The sequence below is a fragment of the Trichosurus vulpecula genome, chromosome 6, assembly GCF_011100635.1.
Source record: "Trichosurus vulpecula isolate mTriVul1 chromosome 6, mTriVul1.pri, whole genome shotgun sequence".
In the NCBI taxonomy this organism is placed as follows: domain Eukaryota; kingdom Metazoa; phylum Chordata; class Mammalia; order Diprotodontia; family Phalangeridae; genus Trichosurus; species Trichosurus vulpecula.
Genome location: NC_050578.1, coordinates 159,859,342 through 159,877,420, shown reverse-complemented (window position 1 = coordinate 159,877,420; position 18,079 = coordinate 159,859,342). Strand labels below are relative to the sequence as shown.

General features: G+C 37.8%; 1 protein-coding gene across 1 annotated transcript in view; it reads right to left on the bottom strand.

Moving 5' to 3' along the window:
- CORIN (corin, serine peptidase) overlaps positions 1 to 18,079 on the bottom strand; it is a 216,528-nt gene that overhangs the window by 140,172 nt on the left and 58,277 nt on the right. The window contains exon 4 of the mRNA XM_036764058.1: positions 1,775 to 1,985. Within this exon, the coding sequence (XP_036619953.1) occupies positions 1,775 to 1,985 (211 nt within the window). The remainder of the gene's footprint in view (positions 1 to 1,774; positions 1,986 to 18,079) is intronic.

The following is an 18,079-nucleotide window of genomic DNA, read 5'->3' as shown; positions in this document are numbered from 1 at the left end:
TATTTGACAATGGCCATCATACCCCTCAGTATTTTCTGCTCCAGACTAAACATCTCCAGTTCTTTCCATTTTATCCCTGAACAGTAGGACCTCACAATAATCTAAAGCAATGGTAGCCCTCCAGTGGGCACTCTGGTATATCAATGCCCTTTCTAAAATGGGCAACCCAGAACTAAACACCATATTGCAGATTTGGGCTGACAAAAGGGGTAGAGAACACCATTCCCCTCCCTAGAGCTACATACTATGCTTCTCCACATAGCTTAGCAAAGTAGGTTTGGGGGCCTCTATATTCCATCATTACTCATTTTGAACGCAGTCCATTAATCAGAGTCTAGACCTTTTTTAGATGAACTTTTGTCTACCCACCCTTGTGCCATCTAATACTTGTAAAATTGATTTTGAACCTAAACCTACGTAGGGTTTTGTACCAATCTCTTAAATTTCACCTTATTCTACTCAACTCATTCTTCTAACCTTTTTAGACATGCTTGGATGTTCTTTTTCAATGTATTATTTATCCCTCCCAGCTTTGTCTCATGTTTATGCTACTTATACCTCCATCCAAGGCATTGATAAAAAAAAATAAATGTTCAATAGAAGACCAAAACAGATACAGTTCTATCTAAACGCTTGAGGAGAAGAACATGGCTTGTTTACCTTTCCATCCCTAGCAGCTAGCACAGTTCCTTTCACATAGCTGGTACTTAATATAGACTACTCAAGAGCTGAATTAGATAAAGTGGGGCAAGGAGTACTTCCCAGCTTGCTTATTATCCTATGGTGATTCAGCAGCAAAATCAGTATTAGGATCAGCGTCTTCTGTTTACTAAAGTATTTCACCTAATTTACTTCTAAAGAAGGGGATAAAACTCATACATGATTGTACAAAGCCTTTCAAGCTTGTTATTAAATCAATTCAAAATAAATAAACACTTTTTGAGGTCTGAGTCACTTTAAAAGTTGTCTGTCCTTTTCACAACAACACTGTGGAAGATAAACTGTCAGCACTTCTTATTTCCAATCCTACATTTTTAACTCACAGAGACCAGCTACTATCTTTCCCTTGAAAGCTTCTACTACAGCTAAACATTTTTTTTGGCAAGAATTGTTCCTAAAAGCTATGGGCTATCTAAAAGTCAGCATACATTCTGAGACTGTTGATTTTTTAAAATCATTCCTAGAGGCTATGACAATGAAAATTTTTACCAAGTGTATAAATGGCTTAATGTCTCTAGTTAAGACCTATCACAAAAACTAATCAAATCAACATAAATACTATAGAATTTCATCAGCATTTGAAAATTAGATTCATACACAAGTGCAGTTCTATAAGCAATTTTGACATGTTTAGAAACAGAAAATATTTTAGTCCATATGTTTATATTTAACACACACTTAGAAATAGATATGCTTGGTATTACAGACACCAAGATGACATACTCTCCACTGATGAAAGTGAAAGAAAAATCTCTATTTTAGAAAATATGACTATGCAGAAGAATTTTACAATCGTGAAGGAATTTTACACATCACTGCAGTTATACTAATTAATTTTTCCCTGCAATAAAATTATACGAGTTTTCATGAATTCTAGTTTCAAAAGAATTGTAATGAGTTATGACTGATTGCTTGAGGAGTAATGGTGGATGGGAATGGTTTCCATTACAAACCAAGAAGTGGTAGATATCTCAGGACTGTTTTGTTTTGATTAGTTACTTAGAATTCTGCTATTACTGGCTCTTATCAATGAACAACTTTGGTTTCCAAATACCTGTCATCGCCGTCACTGATGCACTCAGGGAAAGCAATGCTACAGCCAAACAACATGATGTGCTGGTAGCAACTGAGGCGGCTGAGATAACTGAAGAACTTCAGGAACTTTTCCAGTTCGATTCTTTTCACCATGGACAGAACGGATGTCAGAGTAGTGTGGTTGTAAGGCAACATTTGACACTGGCTGTTGACAATGTTTACACAGGCACCTGTGAAAATAAGAAGGATCAAATTTAAGAGGCAACAAATCAGTTTTTAAAACAATGTACTATCTCATAAGACAGGTTACTGTGGCTAGAAGGTGAAGATACATACTGCAAAAGCTATAATAGTGACTGACATTTAAGCCACACTTTTAAGAGCATTTTAAGAGTATTTCGTGTTCATCATCTCATTTGAGCTTCTTACCTCTATGGGGTAAGTTAACATAGGCATAATGATTTATGGTGCATCGTATCCACTGGGCCCTCACAGATGCTCAACACTCTGGTTAACTTCATAATCTCATTTATACAGAAATTAGCCCAATCCCTTGTCTCTCCTTAAAAGTCCTCACTGATAACAGCCTACACACACACACACACACACACACACACACACACACGCACACGCACACGCACACACACACACACACCAGATGGTTTAGTTTTCTACTTCATGGAGAAGAGTCCATTCAATTTAGTTCGTAGGATAATAAGTAGCATGGCCTAGCAGAGAGATCATTAGGCTCAAATCTCATCTTGAACCATGAACAAGACACTTAGCTCCTCAGTTTCCTCATCTACAAAGCATGGATAATAGTGCTTGCAATTTTTATCCAGTAGGGCGATTGTAAATAAATAGCTATGCAAACCTTAAATCAAAATATGAATATATTTATTATCAATGTTCTTATTCTTCTCACCTTATATTTTATGAAGTACAGACAGCAATAGTCCTCAGATGATTTTGCTATTCTATTGCTATTCTTTAAAGTTTAATTTTCAGTGGACTGTTGTACATGTAGATAAAAATGACTGCTTCTTTGTAACTGAATAAAAGTATTAGGGAATAAGTTCATCTTCTGTAAGGCTCATAGAAAGCATCTTTGGAACAACTCCAGTAGCAAATAGAGAGTGCTATATACCTCATCTTGTTCCCACATGGTTCTAATTTCTTCTTCTAGGCCTCTGTATTTTCAGAGAATTGCATTCCATATGGATTTGAGATTATGAGTGCTATTATTATTGTTATTACAGGACTTAGGGCTAGAAAGGGACTTTGACATCATCTAGTCCAATCTTCTTATTTTAAAGAAAATTGGGTCCGAAGGAGTTAAATGACTTGTCTAAGATTCCACGGAAATTAAGCAGCAGTGCTTAGATTCAAACTTGACTTAGATCCCAATACATGACATCATCTCTTCGTTAAATTCATACACCATTAGTTAAGAACCTACCACAATTAAAGCTGTCCAACAGGAGCTTCCTTCACCCTCTCTCTGCACTCCTTGAAACTTCTTAGCATTACCACCCACACTATTCTCCTTCCTTCCCATCTCAGAGTAGAAGCAGTCCAACTTCTTTACCATTGCTCATCTCCCTTTACCCTCGGCTCCACTCCCTTCTGCCTCATCCAAAACCTTTCTACTGGCTCCCTTCTATGTGCCCATAGACACACTCAATTCTTCTTGGACCTACAAAAGCTTCCCCTTGATCCCTTTATATTCCATCTAGGTACTGTCCGATTCCTTCCCTTGCAATATGACTTTTGTCTGTGTGACTTTACTGAAACTACCCTCCAAACCAATGATCTTTTCTTAATCATCATAACTGAGAAAGCTAGGTACTAGATACTAGCTCAGAAGGTTGATTCAGATGAGGAAGAAATTGAATGCTAGCTCCAAACAGAGCATCGGAGAATTCAAATTACCTCAGCCAGATGCCAGATCTATGCCCAGAAAAAGTACAAGACAGAAAAGTGAAGAGACAGTATATTCTAAGCCAACTTGGGGATTAGCCTGTGCAAAAGTACATAGACAGTCATTGTGCTGACTGTAGAGAACAGTTAGTAGGCTAGTTTGGAGAGAACATAGTTTGTGAAAAGAAAAGTAATATGAAATAAATCTGGGAAGGTGTTGATGTTGTTGTTGGCTAGTGGAAGTGATAGAATTCCAGCTGAGCTATTTAAAATCCTAAAAGATGACTGCTGTAGTCAATATGGCAGCAAATTTGGAAAACTCAACAGTAGCCACTGGATTGGAAATGATCAGTTTACATCTCAATCCTAAAAAAGGGCAATATCAAGGAAAGTTCAAATTACTGAACAACCAACACACCAACAAAGTTATGCTAAAGATTCTGCAAGCTGGGCTTTAACAATATGTGAATCAAGAATTACCAGAAGAGCAGACTGGTTTTGGAAGAGGCTGAGGAACTAGAAACCAAATTGCCAACATGCACTGGATTATGGGGAAAGCAAGGGAGTTCCAGAAAAACATCTACTTCTGCTTCACTGACTACACTAAAGCCTTTGATGGTGTGGATCACAACAAAATGTGGGAAACCCTCAAAGAAATGAGAGTACTAGGTCATCTTACTTGTCTCTTGAGAAACCTGTATGCGGGTCAAGAAGCAACAGTTAGAACCAAACATGGAACAGCTGATTGGTTAAAGACTGGAAAAGGAGTATGACAAGGCTGTATATTGTTACTTTATTTATTTAGCTTATATAAGAGTACATCATACAAAATGCCAAGCTGAATGAATCAAAAGCCAGAATTAAGGTAAGGTAAGGGAGAAATATCAACAATCTCAGATTTGCAGGTGATACCATTCTGATAGCAGAAAGTGAGAAGGAATTAAAAAGTATCTTGATGAGGGTGAAAGAGGACAGTGTAAAAGCAGGATTGAAGCTTAACATCAAAAAAAAAAAACAAATATCTCGGCACACTTGCTGGCAAATAGAGGGAGAAGGAATAGGGGCAGTGTCAGATTTGATATTCTTGGGCTCAAAGACCACTGTAGATAGTCTCTGCATCCATGAAGTTAAAAGACACTTGGTTCCTTGGAAGGAAAGCTGTGGCAAATCTGGTCAGTATACTAAAAAAGCAGAGACATCATCTTGCTATATAGTCCACATAGTCAAAGCTATGGTTTTTCCACTAGCAATGCATGGCTGTCAGAGTTGGACTACAAGGAAAGCTGAGAAGCACAGAATCAAGACTTTTGAATTGTGGTGCTAAAGAAGACTTTGAAGAATTTGGAGAATCTCTTGGACAGCAAAGAGATCAAATCAATTCAAATTGTTCACTGGAAAACCAAATACTGAAGCTGAAGCTTAACTACTTTGGCCACATAATGAGAAGACAGTTCTCATTAGAAAAAACCCCGATGTTGTGAAAAAATGAAGGCAAAAAGAAAAGAGGATGGCAGAGGATGAGATGGATAGATAGTGTCATGGAAACAACAAACATGATCTTCGACAGACCTTGAGAGGTAATGGAGGATAGAAGGGCATGGTCTGCTCCGGTCCATGATGTCACAAAGTCAGACATGACTCAATGACTGGAGGTGGGTTGAAGCAAAATTGCGGAGGGTTTTTATTAACAGATTGAGGAGTCTGTAGTTTATTCTAGTCAAAAGGGAGCCACTGGAGAATTTTGAGCAGAGGAATAACACAACTACATGTTGAAATATTGGAATGGCTACAGAGGAGGAACCTACTGAAGGAGAAGTAGAACTAAATGGCCTCTGAGGTCCTTCCAACTTTCAGAGTATATGATTCTAGAGTAATTTATGAGATTTTACATTTATAAGATGATATGGTCCTGTGAATTTACCTAGGGAAACAGAACATGCAGTCAGCAATTAGTTAAAATACAAAGAAGTACAAATGATTAGATGCATAAATGAATATTACAATCAGCATTTTTTTCCATCCCTCACATAGGGCCCTAGATTTAAAATGTTCTTAATAAATGTTTGTTTAAATAAGTTTTAGAAATTTTGAAAAAAATGGTAACATGGTCTAGAGTGATTTGGGAAAGCTTGAAGGAGATGTAACCCAAGGTAAAGCTTGATGAAGGGAACGAATTTGAAGGGAAGTGGGGAGAACATTCTTTGTAAAGAAAACTCATGAGCAGAAGTCACAGAAGTTGGAATGAGCATTGCAATCAGTAATTAAGAAGGTGTTCCTGGAGAGTGGAGCAGAACATAGCAAATGTAACTGAGTATTTAACTAGAGTCGAAAAACATGAGAAAGGTCACTGAAATTTTCTTAATTCCAGGAATTATCCAACTCAAATCTTTCGGCTTATTTACTAAGACATATTTGATTTCATTATCCTTGTGTTTACATGAGGGGCAAATATCATTATGATTCTGGGAGAGATCCAATCTTTCTCAGAATCTAACTGCAACATCAGATTTTTTTTGCACATTAACTCCTGTAGCAATGGATTTTCACAGGCTTACTCCATGCTGTGCTCCATGTGAAACTATTTCTTCTGTGGGTTGCAATGGCAGAGTACTTTTGGAAATGTGCCACATCTATTATTCACTGTCCTGGCTGAGACGAAAGACATTAGGAAAAGTTCCTTTTTCTTCCATTATATATCCTTAAACTTTTCAAGTCAGAGCACTTGGAGACTAATGCTGATATGTTGATGGGATATGAAAAAGCAAATGTGTACAAATAACAACAATACCTCTGTGTGATACATTGTTTGTATAAGAAAAGGTCTGATTAACATAACATCCTTTCAAATAAAAACTATGTTAATTAGAGGAAAAGTAAAATACCTAGAAGCTGACCTGAAAACAAAAGAAAAACAGAAACTTGTTGTAAAGAACAATTAAATTACATCAACTGCTCGGTTAATTTCTGAGGCAATGTGGTGCAGCGAAAAACACACTGAATTTGCAGTCAGAGGCCCCAGGTTCAAATTCTGGTTCTGCCATTTATTACCTATGCCTTTGGTCAAGTTCCTTATCTTTCCTGATTCTCAGTATCCTCATCTGTAAAATGAGGGGGTTGAACTAGATCAGCAGTGTCAAACAATAGAAATAGGCATGATTATACCCTGCAGGAAATCTGTGGGCAGCCTACTAACTTAAAAACCACACAATATTATCCACATTCTATTTTATTTATTTTGATAATTTTATCCCAATTATATTTTAATCAGGTTAGGGCTGCAATGGGGAATGTTGCCTGTAAATGTGGCCTGCAGTCTGTCTTTTGGACAGCTCTGGATTAGATGACTGCTAAGGTCCATTCAAACCCTAATATATGACCAATTAATAATTTGGTTGATGCCAGGGGAGGGTTTTAACTCATATCCAAATACTAATATTTCTCTATCTTAGAGTAAGGGAGATAAGATAAAGATAACACTACTTAAGAAGTGACCATCATTTCTTTCATATTTTATTTGGCTTAATCATCCAAGATCTGCCTTCTCACCCTCCTACACCAATCCCCTACCCTCCAAGTGACAACACAAGAAAAGCAAAACCCATTACAAACACACATACACAATCTAAGCAAATTACCACATTGTCTATGTCCAAAAGACACATTTGTCCCATTCTGCACTGAATCCTTCAACTCTCCATCAAGAGGCAGATAGTACATTACACCATTAGTTCTCTGAAATCCTGATTAGTCATTACGCTGTTAAGAGTTCAGCAAATTTATATACCATACCTTTTTCATGCATTCCCCAATTTATAGGCACCCCCTCAGATTTCTATTCCTTGCCACTTCAAAAACAGCAGTAAATATTTTGTGCATCCTCATAATATGTTTTGTTTAGGACTAATCCCTCTTTTAATCTACTCATCCTTCAATTCTTCCTCCCTTCTTCTTCCCTTTCCCTCCTATTTACATGTTTAGTGAATTGTTTTCCTGTACCTAACTCTCTAGGGACAGGTAGGTGGTACAACGGACAGAGCAATGGCCCCGGAGTTAAGAGGATGTGAGTTCAAATCTGGTCTTAGACACTTACTAGTTGTATGAACCTGGGCAAGTCACTTAACCCTGTTTGCCTTAGTTTTCTCATTTGTGAAATGAGCTAGAAAAAGAAATGGCAGACCACTCCAGTATCTTTACCAACGAAATCCCAAATGGGGTCACAATGAATCAACAAAACAACAGCCCAACCCTCCGTGTATGTATTTATTCTTCCTTCTTTTGATTAGTTCAGATGAGAGTGAGGTTCAAGTGTCAACTTCTCTCCATTCCTTCCTCATTTATATTTTTGTGCATAATTATGCACCCTGATTACATGAGATAATTTTCCCTAACCTTCCTTTACATTCCCCACAATGAATTCTTCTTCCTTTCTCTTTCCATTCTTTTCTTAAGGTTATCAAGAAAAAAAAGCCATTCCTGGGTCTTGTTTAATTGGACTCATTCTGTGAACCTTAATGGTGATAGGGTTCAAAGGAAACACATATTATCATCTCTTCATATTTGAATGTAAATACTTTATCCTTGTTTAGTTCTTTATCATTGTTCATTTCAGTTTACCTTTGTATGTTTCTCTTCACTCCTATGTTTGGACTTCAAAGTTTCCCTGTAGCTCTGGCCTTCTCACCAGGAATGCTTTCCATTTCCCCCCTGTAGCATTACATTCTGTTTTGCTGGGCAAGTTATTCTTGGCTATAAGCCTTTTGCCTTCTAGAATATGATATTCCAAGTTCTCCACTCCTTTACTACTAAATCCTGTGGGATACAGTCTCTGGCTCCTAAGTACTTAAATTATTTCTTCCTGGCTCCTTGCATTCTTTTTTCTTTGACCTGAAAGCTCTGTATTTTGGCTATAATATTTCTGGGAGTTTTCATTTTGGGGTTTCTTTCAGGAGGTGGTAGTAGATTCTTTTCCTTTCCACTTTTCACTCTGGTGCCAAGAGATCTGAGTAGTTTAATTTTTCAATATATGTTTATTTCATCAAATATTTCCAATTTCATGTAAAAAATTTAACATTCATTTTTTAAAAATTTGAGTTCCAGACTGTAGCTCCTTAGTAATTAAATTATTCCTTTTCCTTAAATTATTCTTGCTTCTGCCCCTTCCCCATCCTGGAGAAGGTAAGCAATTTAATATTCATTATACCTATGAAGTGATGCAAAACATATTTCCATATTAGATCTATTGCAAAAGAAAACAGACAAAAAACAAAAAATTAAAAATATGCTTCAATCTGCATTCAGAGTTCATCAATTCCTTTCTTGAGGTAGACAGTGTTTTTCATCATAGGTCCTTTGGAATTGTCTTAGATTCTTGTAGCTAAGTCTTTCACAGTTGATCGTCCTTACAATATTGTTGTTACAATGTACAATGGTCTTCTGGTTCTGCTACTTCACTTTGCATAAGTTCATAAAAGTCCTCCCAGGTTTTTCTTGAAGCATCCTGAGCAGTCTTCTTTTAACATTTCTTGAAATATGATATCTAGGTATTTTTTTGGTCATGGCATTCAGATAGTCCAATGATTCTTAATTTTTTTCTCCTTGATCTGTTCTTTTTAATCAATTATCTTTGCTATGAGATACCTTACATTTAATTCTATTCTTCAGTCTTTTGATTTTGTTTTAATATTTCTTATTGCTTCATAGAAGTCATTGGCTTTTATTGGGTCCATTCTAATCTTCAAGGAGTTTGTTACTTGGATAATGTTTTATACTTCTTCTGCCAAGCTGTTAATTCCATTTCTAATTCTTTCTTCAATAGCTCTTGTTTCTTTTCCAGTTTTTTTCAGTGATTTCATTCTATTTATAAAAACATTTTTTGCTTCTTTTTTCACTCTTGCTTCATTTTTTCTAGGAATTCTAGTTGAGAATGAACCCAATTTGGGTTTTACTCTAAGGCATTGCTTGTGATGTTTTGGAGTTATTCTCCTCTTCTACATTTGCATCTTGAACATCCCTCACACCATAAAATATCCCATTATGGTGGGGTTCTTTTTTTGTCTGCGCACTCTTCTAGCCGACTTCCTGGCTTTGGATTTTATGTGAGAGCTGGGCTCCACCGCATATCTAGAGTGAAAGTCTGTCAAATTTCATTCCTGTAGTATTGAGTGTTGTGTCATTCCAGGATCTTAGGAACAGTCTTGGGGCCTGCAAGCTTTCAGTGTTCCCAAAGTGCTGATTCAGGGCAAAGGCTGATTGCTGCACTCCCTACCCCAAGCTCTACAAGTTCCTTACATGAGTTTAAGGTCTGAGTAAAAAGAGAGTGCTGCTGAACACAGCATCTATAGGCCACCTGGAAAACACCATTCTTCATGTCTACATTTGAACAAGTATAGACTCCCCTTTCATTTGGAATTCCTGCTCTGACTTTTCCTCTGTAGCCTGAGGTAGGTGTTGGAACTGAGACCCACTCTGAGCTTGAGGTCACACAGTGCAACTTGCTTCAGAACTTAGTCCTTTTGCTACACACAGCCCAAAGCCTCCTTACCCAGGGAATACCACTCCCCTGAGCAAGTCCCTTCTCACTCTGTCCTGGATCTGTGACCCAGAACCAGGTAGTGGATGACAAAGCTTCCAGTTGGCACTATCATGATGTCCAGGAATGGGTCTGGTAGAGCCCTGGTCTGGGACCCCTTCTTGCAATGGCACACAACCTCTCCCAGAGCACTACATTGTTTGGTGTAGCATACTCTTGGCCTGACCCTTACCCAGTGTCCAAAGACAGGTGGAGGTCTGTCTCCTTATAGTACTCTTGACAAATGACTCGCTGTGACTTTCTCTGGATTTCTCCATCAGGATTCAGTCTGTCATATTTTCAAGATGTTTGGAGGAGTCTTTTGGAGAGAAACTCACTGCACTACTTCTTATCACATACCCCCATCATTTTCATAATATAAAATTAAATCCCTTCTGTCCTTTCTCCTAGGAAGTTTTTCTAGGGAAAAAAACCCCACACAACCTAAAGTTATTTGGCATTAATCCAACTCCCTGACTAATGTAGAGACTACCAAAGTTTCCATCTGTGCTACTCTTGAGCACAGGATAGTTAATCCATTGTTCCATCCATTTTTTCCTTTGGGTGAAGGAGGAGTTCATATCATTAGACATTAGAACTATCTTATTATAAACAAAAAACTGTCTGACATGGATGTGACATGTGAAACACGTAGACAGCATATGAATTAAAAAGGAATAAATTTTGATCAGAAGCAAAATATTACTTTTCAACCCTTTTAGCTAAGAGGATCAGATTCACCCCTAAAGTTAAGAGACTTTGAGACCCATTAAGCCTTTCAAACTGTTATCTTAACAACTTCATTTTAGCTCTTCCACTCCTCTTCTTATTGCAAATTTTTCTGATCAACTCCTGACTGAATTCATTCAATCCTGTCAAGATTACCAGCTTCTGTTGCTGTTTTCACTTCAAGAAATTTCCAAAGCCATGGCCCAATTTGTTTTTTCCATCCTTTACTTCAAACACGACACCTCTTTTCATGTGGCCTTTACTGTGGCTTCAATTTAGACCAATAATCAGTAACAAGAACCTCACTCAACTTCCTCTTCAAAGTCATTCATAAGTATTTGGAATACACTTCATCTCCCATTCTACCACCCTGCCAATTACCTCTGTTTCTCCCATGCAGATATATTCACTCAATGACCTTCTCATCTAATTATTCTCTATTTGAACCATGTTGACTGCAATATCTTTTGTATATCAGACTGTAAATCTCTCTTGTGTCAATCAGTTCCTGAAATTCTACATGTTGCTCCCAACAGGAGCAACTTCCTCTTCACTTACTGCTTCCCTTATACTTGGAACATAAATGTTTAATGCCTTTGCCGACTACTTGCTCATTCACCTGCATTTCCTAATTTTCATTTCCCTCTCATAAATGTCTTAGATTGTAGGGCAGGGATAAAGTTTGTCTAAATAACTTAATATATGTTTAACTTGCTTGTGGACATAGCTCAGGTCCACATATAATTTATCACATAGTAAACGCTTTGCAGGATGGTGCTAAAAATTACAGTTGGATTTAAGGTAAAAGGATAATTTTCCTTCATAATACTTTACTCCATGGAAATCTCTTATGATTAAGGTGACTTAAATTAAAAGATCTGAGTGGTCTAAACTTGGATTTACAGATATTGGTAGGAACTAGTGGTGGGCAAGTGAAACAAGTCAGGGCTTAGTCTTGTAGAAAAAAGAAGAAAAGGAAAAGGAAGGAAACAACTTAGTAAAAGATCTCCAAATCTATTGAAGTTGAACCTTCTGATTCCTGTTGGAATAAATCATCAGCTAGACACAATACTTCTTGTTTTTATATCCTTTTTGCCTATCCTGTTCCTTCCTTCACACCTCCCCCAAAGCTGTGACCCACAGTTATCTGATATCCTCCCAAAAATCATTTCACATAATTATCTTGAAATATGATCACTCTTGAAGCAGAATTCCACATCTAAGGAGTCCATCAAGATCCAATTAAAGATTCAAGAAATGTGCACACAAGAAAGTTCTATTTCCAAAAAACAGGAATACTTCCACTGACTTCTCCCCCCAATATTTTATGTTTAGTCCCAAGTGTATTGCTTGTCCCATCCACTCTTTATTGTTCTTGTATTTTTATTTTCATCATTATTTTAAATTTATTGAGTGCCCACAATTGCCAAATAGAAATTGTACCAAGTCTTTTCATGGTTTGCCACACCCTCCCCTTAATGCGGTCCCACTAGACCCACCACTGCAGGCTAGATTTGTCCAGCAGGGTAGAGGAGCCACAATAGTGCCTTCAGAAAGCAACTTATACTGCGGGATTCATCCTTTGACCACTTCCAAGACACACTGAGCAATGGTAGTTCTCACCCTTTGTCCTAAGGATCTTTAACAAAAATACATGTCACAATGTGAGTTAGTTGCAAGAGGTCAAGATAGACAAGGCAGGAGTGTAGCCAATATAGCAGTGATGGCATGGGAAAGAACTGAGGAATGGATGGAGTTGGGAAGTCATGGTGAGGATGACGAACAAGGTTTGAGGTTGCAAGGGAGAGGTAAAATGACCAATTGTTATCAGATAAGGGAATTTCAAAGTTCATAAACATGGAAGTAATGCATTTGTGGGTGATAGCAAAGTGAAGGTGTAACTGTGGTGGAGTGGAAAAATAAGTCATGGAAATGAATAAGTTAAGACACTGGGAGCTTAGGAAGTTTAAGGGAACATAGGTATGTATGTCAAAGCGCCCTAGTGTGAAGGCAAGAGATAGTGACATGTTAGGCTGGAAAGACTCAAAGCACTCAACTCACTGAGGAAAGAAGGAAAATGTCTTGGAGGTTAGTAGATAACAACAACGAGAATTTTGATTGGATGTTAGATATGGATTTAGTGAACCTCAAAGAGGGAGAAATTACTAAGTGATGGTGGTAGTGGTGGTAGAGGGACAGCCTAGAAGTGGCAATGGGGAGCAAGAAGTCTTCCAATAATCCCACCTAGACCAGTGAGTTGGGGGTAATGAGGAAAAGCTCAAGGAGTGCTCAAAATGGCAGCCAAGGATGTCGTGTTATGTCAGAAAGGAGGTGGGTCTAGTGAGTGCCAGAAAATAGAAAAAAGGGAAAGATTTAAGATGAAAGCAAGTTTATTACCTATGAAACAAGAAATCCAGAGCACAGAAGTGGGTAAATTTCAACAGGTTCATAGGAAGAATAGGCTCAGGAAGATGGGAATAAGGCAGTGGAAGACAGAAAATGGGGTCTGAATAACGAATGCCGGGCTTCAGAGTCAGTGGGATGGAGAAGGTACAATCAGATAGGAGTTTTTTAATCATTCAGACTTCTGGCCATGTTTTGCTGTTGCTTTTTAAAAGACCCAATGTTACTCTTTCAGGCTTAGTACTTTTAATCTTAAAAATACCTGAACATAACATAACTAACAAAAAAATACCTTAACCAAAGGAAAGATTGTGTGTGCTTTTTCAAGGAAAAAGGCGACGAAGAAGACAAAAGTCTATTTTTTTCTTCAGGCCAAGTTATATATTAAGAATACAAAACTCTAGAAAGTAGAAATTGTGACTTCTAGAAACTAGAGAGGGTACCCTGAGGCTCGCAGATGGAAGAAAAGAGTAAGGTCCTGGTGTCAAGTGAGCCTGAATGGCAACATGCTTGCTTTGCTTGTCATGGTTTGACCTAGATTTCATAAACTGAACAAAATTAAAGGATATTAAATTTCTTAAAGTTCGAAAAGTCATGTAGTTGAACTTAACAAAATTCAAAACATTTATAGAATACATTTTTTAAATTATCTAACTAAACCATAATTTGAATTTTAATACTTCAAACATGATCCTTTTGTGAAAATGCCAAGCTATATAATTCCAATTAGGAGGGAAAACATGAGTTTTCTGAAGAAACATCAGACGTAGCTGCACAGACCAAGCAACCAACTTAGATATTCTTAAAGATATGCAAGGGGAAATTTAGGCAACCCAAACACAAATGATGATGGGGGAAAAAGTCTATTTTTAAAAAAATGTATGCAAATAAAGAACAAGATGTTTAAAGTTTTTCATAATGGAATTATATGTAATAGGGAATATTCAGTGCTTCTGACCCCTTCAGACTCCGCCACTATGACTCAGCTGCCTTCTCTCCCTGAACTTCCCTCAGTGCCTGGGGTCTTCCCAGGATGAAAGATCTCTCTGCCTCTTTGGCCCCTTCCTCAGTTTGGTCATTTCCTTCTTGAAGCTCTATTTCAACATAAGGTCCCCAGGTCAACCACATTACCTCTTCACCCTATTCCTAAGGCTCCTGACTACTTTCTTCCTCATTTTCTTAGGTACTCCCCACCCCACCCCCTTTCACCTTTGAGCTCCCTTTTGTGTGTAGTAGAAAGTAAGCTCTTTGAGTATGGAGATCATCTGGCTTTTTGCTTTTATTTGTATCAGCACAATGCTGGGCACATGGTAAGCACTTAGTAAATGCTTGTTGCATACCATCTTTACTTCTCAGAAGCCATGGCGGGGAATAGATCAGGTAAGGCACCAAGGAAAACAGCAAAATGTACATGGCTGTATAGATTGCCAAATTCCTGAGTTTCTCCTTCTTTGCCCTTGAAGACACTGCTCGTTGGCCTTTCCTTTGATTTGGTCATCAGAGAGGGAGACACCTTAGGCCAAAGCCCTGATGGCCATGTTAGCCACAAAAACAGTGTCTCCTTCTCTCCAATTTCCTGAAAAGGGACAGTGATAGAGGCTATAAGTCTTGAGAGAAGTTTGAATAAATCCTATTGACCAGAACATTTTGGGATAAGGAATGAAGAACTAAAATGAGTGAGCTGTTGAGGTAACTATTTGAATATTAAATACATGAATTTATGCTCACAGACAGAGAAATAATTTTAATAGCATAAGCAAAATGAAATCATGAAGATAAAATACTCTGAGGAGAAAATCATATATGCTTCAAATCTATTATTTTGATAAATATTTTTGAATTATTACTACTACTGATTAATATAAGAAACTATGAATAGAATGTATAGCAAAAAAAAAAAAACAACGGAGGGCATACCATAGGGTCAGGAAAACTTGGGCACTTGAGCTCCTGACACATACTCTATCTGACCCTGGAAGAGTCCCTTAACTTCTCAATGTGGCAGGCAACTCTATAAAACCACAGATCACAGATCAGGTACTGGTCTGCATTAATATAAGGAGTTTCCTCACTGGATCTAATTAAAATCACAGCCTTTGTCATCCCTTCACTAAAAAAATCTTTTCATGACCTCAAAGTGTTGGGGAGTTTGAGGAACTTCTCCCAGCATCCCCTAGTGGGGGCAGGGTGGTAAGGTGAGTTAAAAGAATTGGCAGGAAAAGATTGGGCCTGAACACTCAAAGAGATTGCTCTTATTAATTGTCTTACTCATTTCTTCGTACCACAGAATGTATAAGGTCACAGTGTAGATCGCCTCTATAATATATAGAGGGTTTTCCAGATTGAAGGAAATTTCTCAGATATGGGATGGAGGTAAGCTAATCAAGATTTCTGGAATATGAATATTTGATATTCCATTTTTTCTTCCTACCCTTGAATCAATACTGTACCTAAGACATAAAGCCTGGGAGGTCAGGGCAGTGGTAACTGAAGGTGGGCTATGAGTCAGTACACAATCATCCTCTGGTGGAAATGGAGATGCTCCAGCATTTGGGAAGGTCCATTCAGGGACACTGAAGACATGCTGGTGAAGACACTTGACTTAGTGATTTGAGTGTAGTGTCACCTGGTGGACACATCAGAAGTTACACTCCCTGTCTGGTTTGCTTATTGATTTGACAGCCTGCTTTTTCTGTAAATGAACCAAAAGCAGGACATGAATTGGTATACATTGTTTAAATTTCCACACCACTTCACCTGAGACACACTATCAAGTCTTTAAGTGCCTGTGGTAGTCACTGTGCTAAGTTTTTAATAAAAAATCTTTTTAAAATGAAATTCTAGTTCCTTTCCTCTATTATTTCCACTTTATCCTGTATATCATTGTTGCACATAGTTTTCCTATTGTCTCCCCATTAGACTGTGAGCTTCTTGAGGGCAGAGACCGTCTTTTGCCTTTCTTCGTTTCACCAGGGCTTAGCATAGCACCAGGAAACATTTAATGACTGACAGAGTAAAAGAAAAAATAACCAAGTGTATACTTAAGATGTGTATGATGTAACTGTCAGGGACTGAGGGAAAGGTATGTATAGTCAGTCAATAAACATTTATTAAGTGCCTACGATGTGCCAGCCACTGTGCCAAGTTGGGTATACAAATATGAAAAAGTCCGTGTACTCAAGAAACTCACAATCTAACAAGAGGAGACAACACACAAAATAACGCTTAAAAATGGAAGAATATATGGTGGTGGAGGAGGCAAGATAGAGAAGTCCAAAGCAGTGTAACCAGGTGCGAAATAAAGAAATGGCTGGCCTAGGCAGCCTCCTTAAATGGAGGTTCTGGGAGGAATTCTGATCTCCAATCAGAAGAGCTCCAGGGGCAGAAGGTACTATGGAGGTGTGAATTCCACAACTAATACAATCTTGCAACATGAAGAGGTTCCTGGGACATGATGGACAAGTTCAAGAGTGAACCCAGGTGGGAGATGAAAACATGGGCTGGCTTGGGAGACCTCCTTACATGAGGGTTCTGAAAGAAGCTCTTGGCCCTAACCTCCCATCAGAGGGGGCAGAGGGTACTGATGAGAATATAGTAGTTTGCATTAACTGATTACATTGAGAAAAGTAAAGGACAAAAATGAAAAATATTCATGATATCCTCATATAATCACAGAAATTCAAAAGTATTGATCAAGAAGCATGTGGGTTTATACAGACTAGGTTTATGAAGCTTAACTTGATTACAAACATGTGCTTTGACATCTTAACAGTTCAAACAAAATATACCAACATTAGGCTAATGATACCAAGCTTCTTGGTAGAAGAGTATTTTAAAATCAAGGCATGGTGAATAGCTTGTGTTCAAATATGAGTTGATACATCCTTTAGAGGCTTGGAAATCTCATGATCAGTTTCATTCCAAACACCAGTGAATGAAACAATACATCCCCCGAAAATACATGTTACAGTAGAACAGATTCCTACTCATGAGTCTTTTGATTTTAACAAAACTGTGCAAGGACTAAGTCCTTGAGATAGTGAATTGAGTGATTCATGCAAGAAAATAAAAACAAAAAACCTACGCAAAGCCAAAGACACTAACCTTATTCACTTGTATCTGATATTTCTTGGCTGTCCTCAGAATTTATCAAGGCTATTTTATCAAGACTATTATCAGTACACAGCCATAGAACTAATACTACACATGTTTTTCCTCTACTTAGACTGTTCTGATCAGGTCAGTTTTCCATTCTCCTTATAGCTCAGAGATAACGAACTTAAAATAGAAAATACTAGATCATATCTTTTAGTCACCATTATATTTACTGATTTTAATTTACTTTACTAATAGTAATGACAGTTTGTATTCAGATTACCCTGTTTGACCCATTTCAGTAGGATGATATTGCAGGAACCTTTTATGATAAATAGTCAGGAGGACCATGAACAGCAATCTAATATTCTAAAATGCAGAAGAATCCCATGGACCAAGCCAAGGCATCCTCAACACGTTTCTTAATAATTTAAATATACAGCATCATGTTTTGGAGAAGACTTAACTTCTGCCCATCATGCTCCAGACACAAAGATCTTTCATTCCTGAGGGGCATAATGTGCCTTAAGATTTGGGGTCAGAGGCCTCTCCTCATACTGAGAGGAATCTACCTGAACTGGCCAGAAGACCTAAGTTGCTACAAAAGCA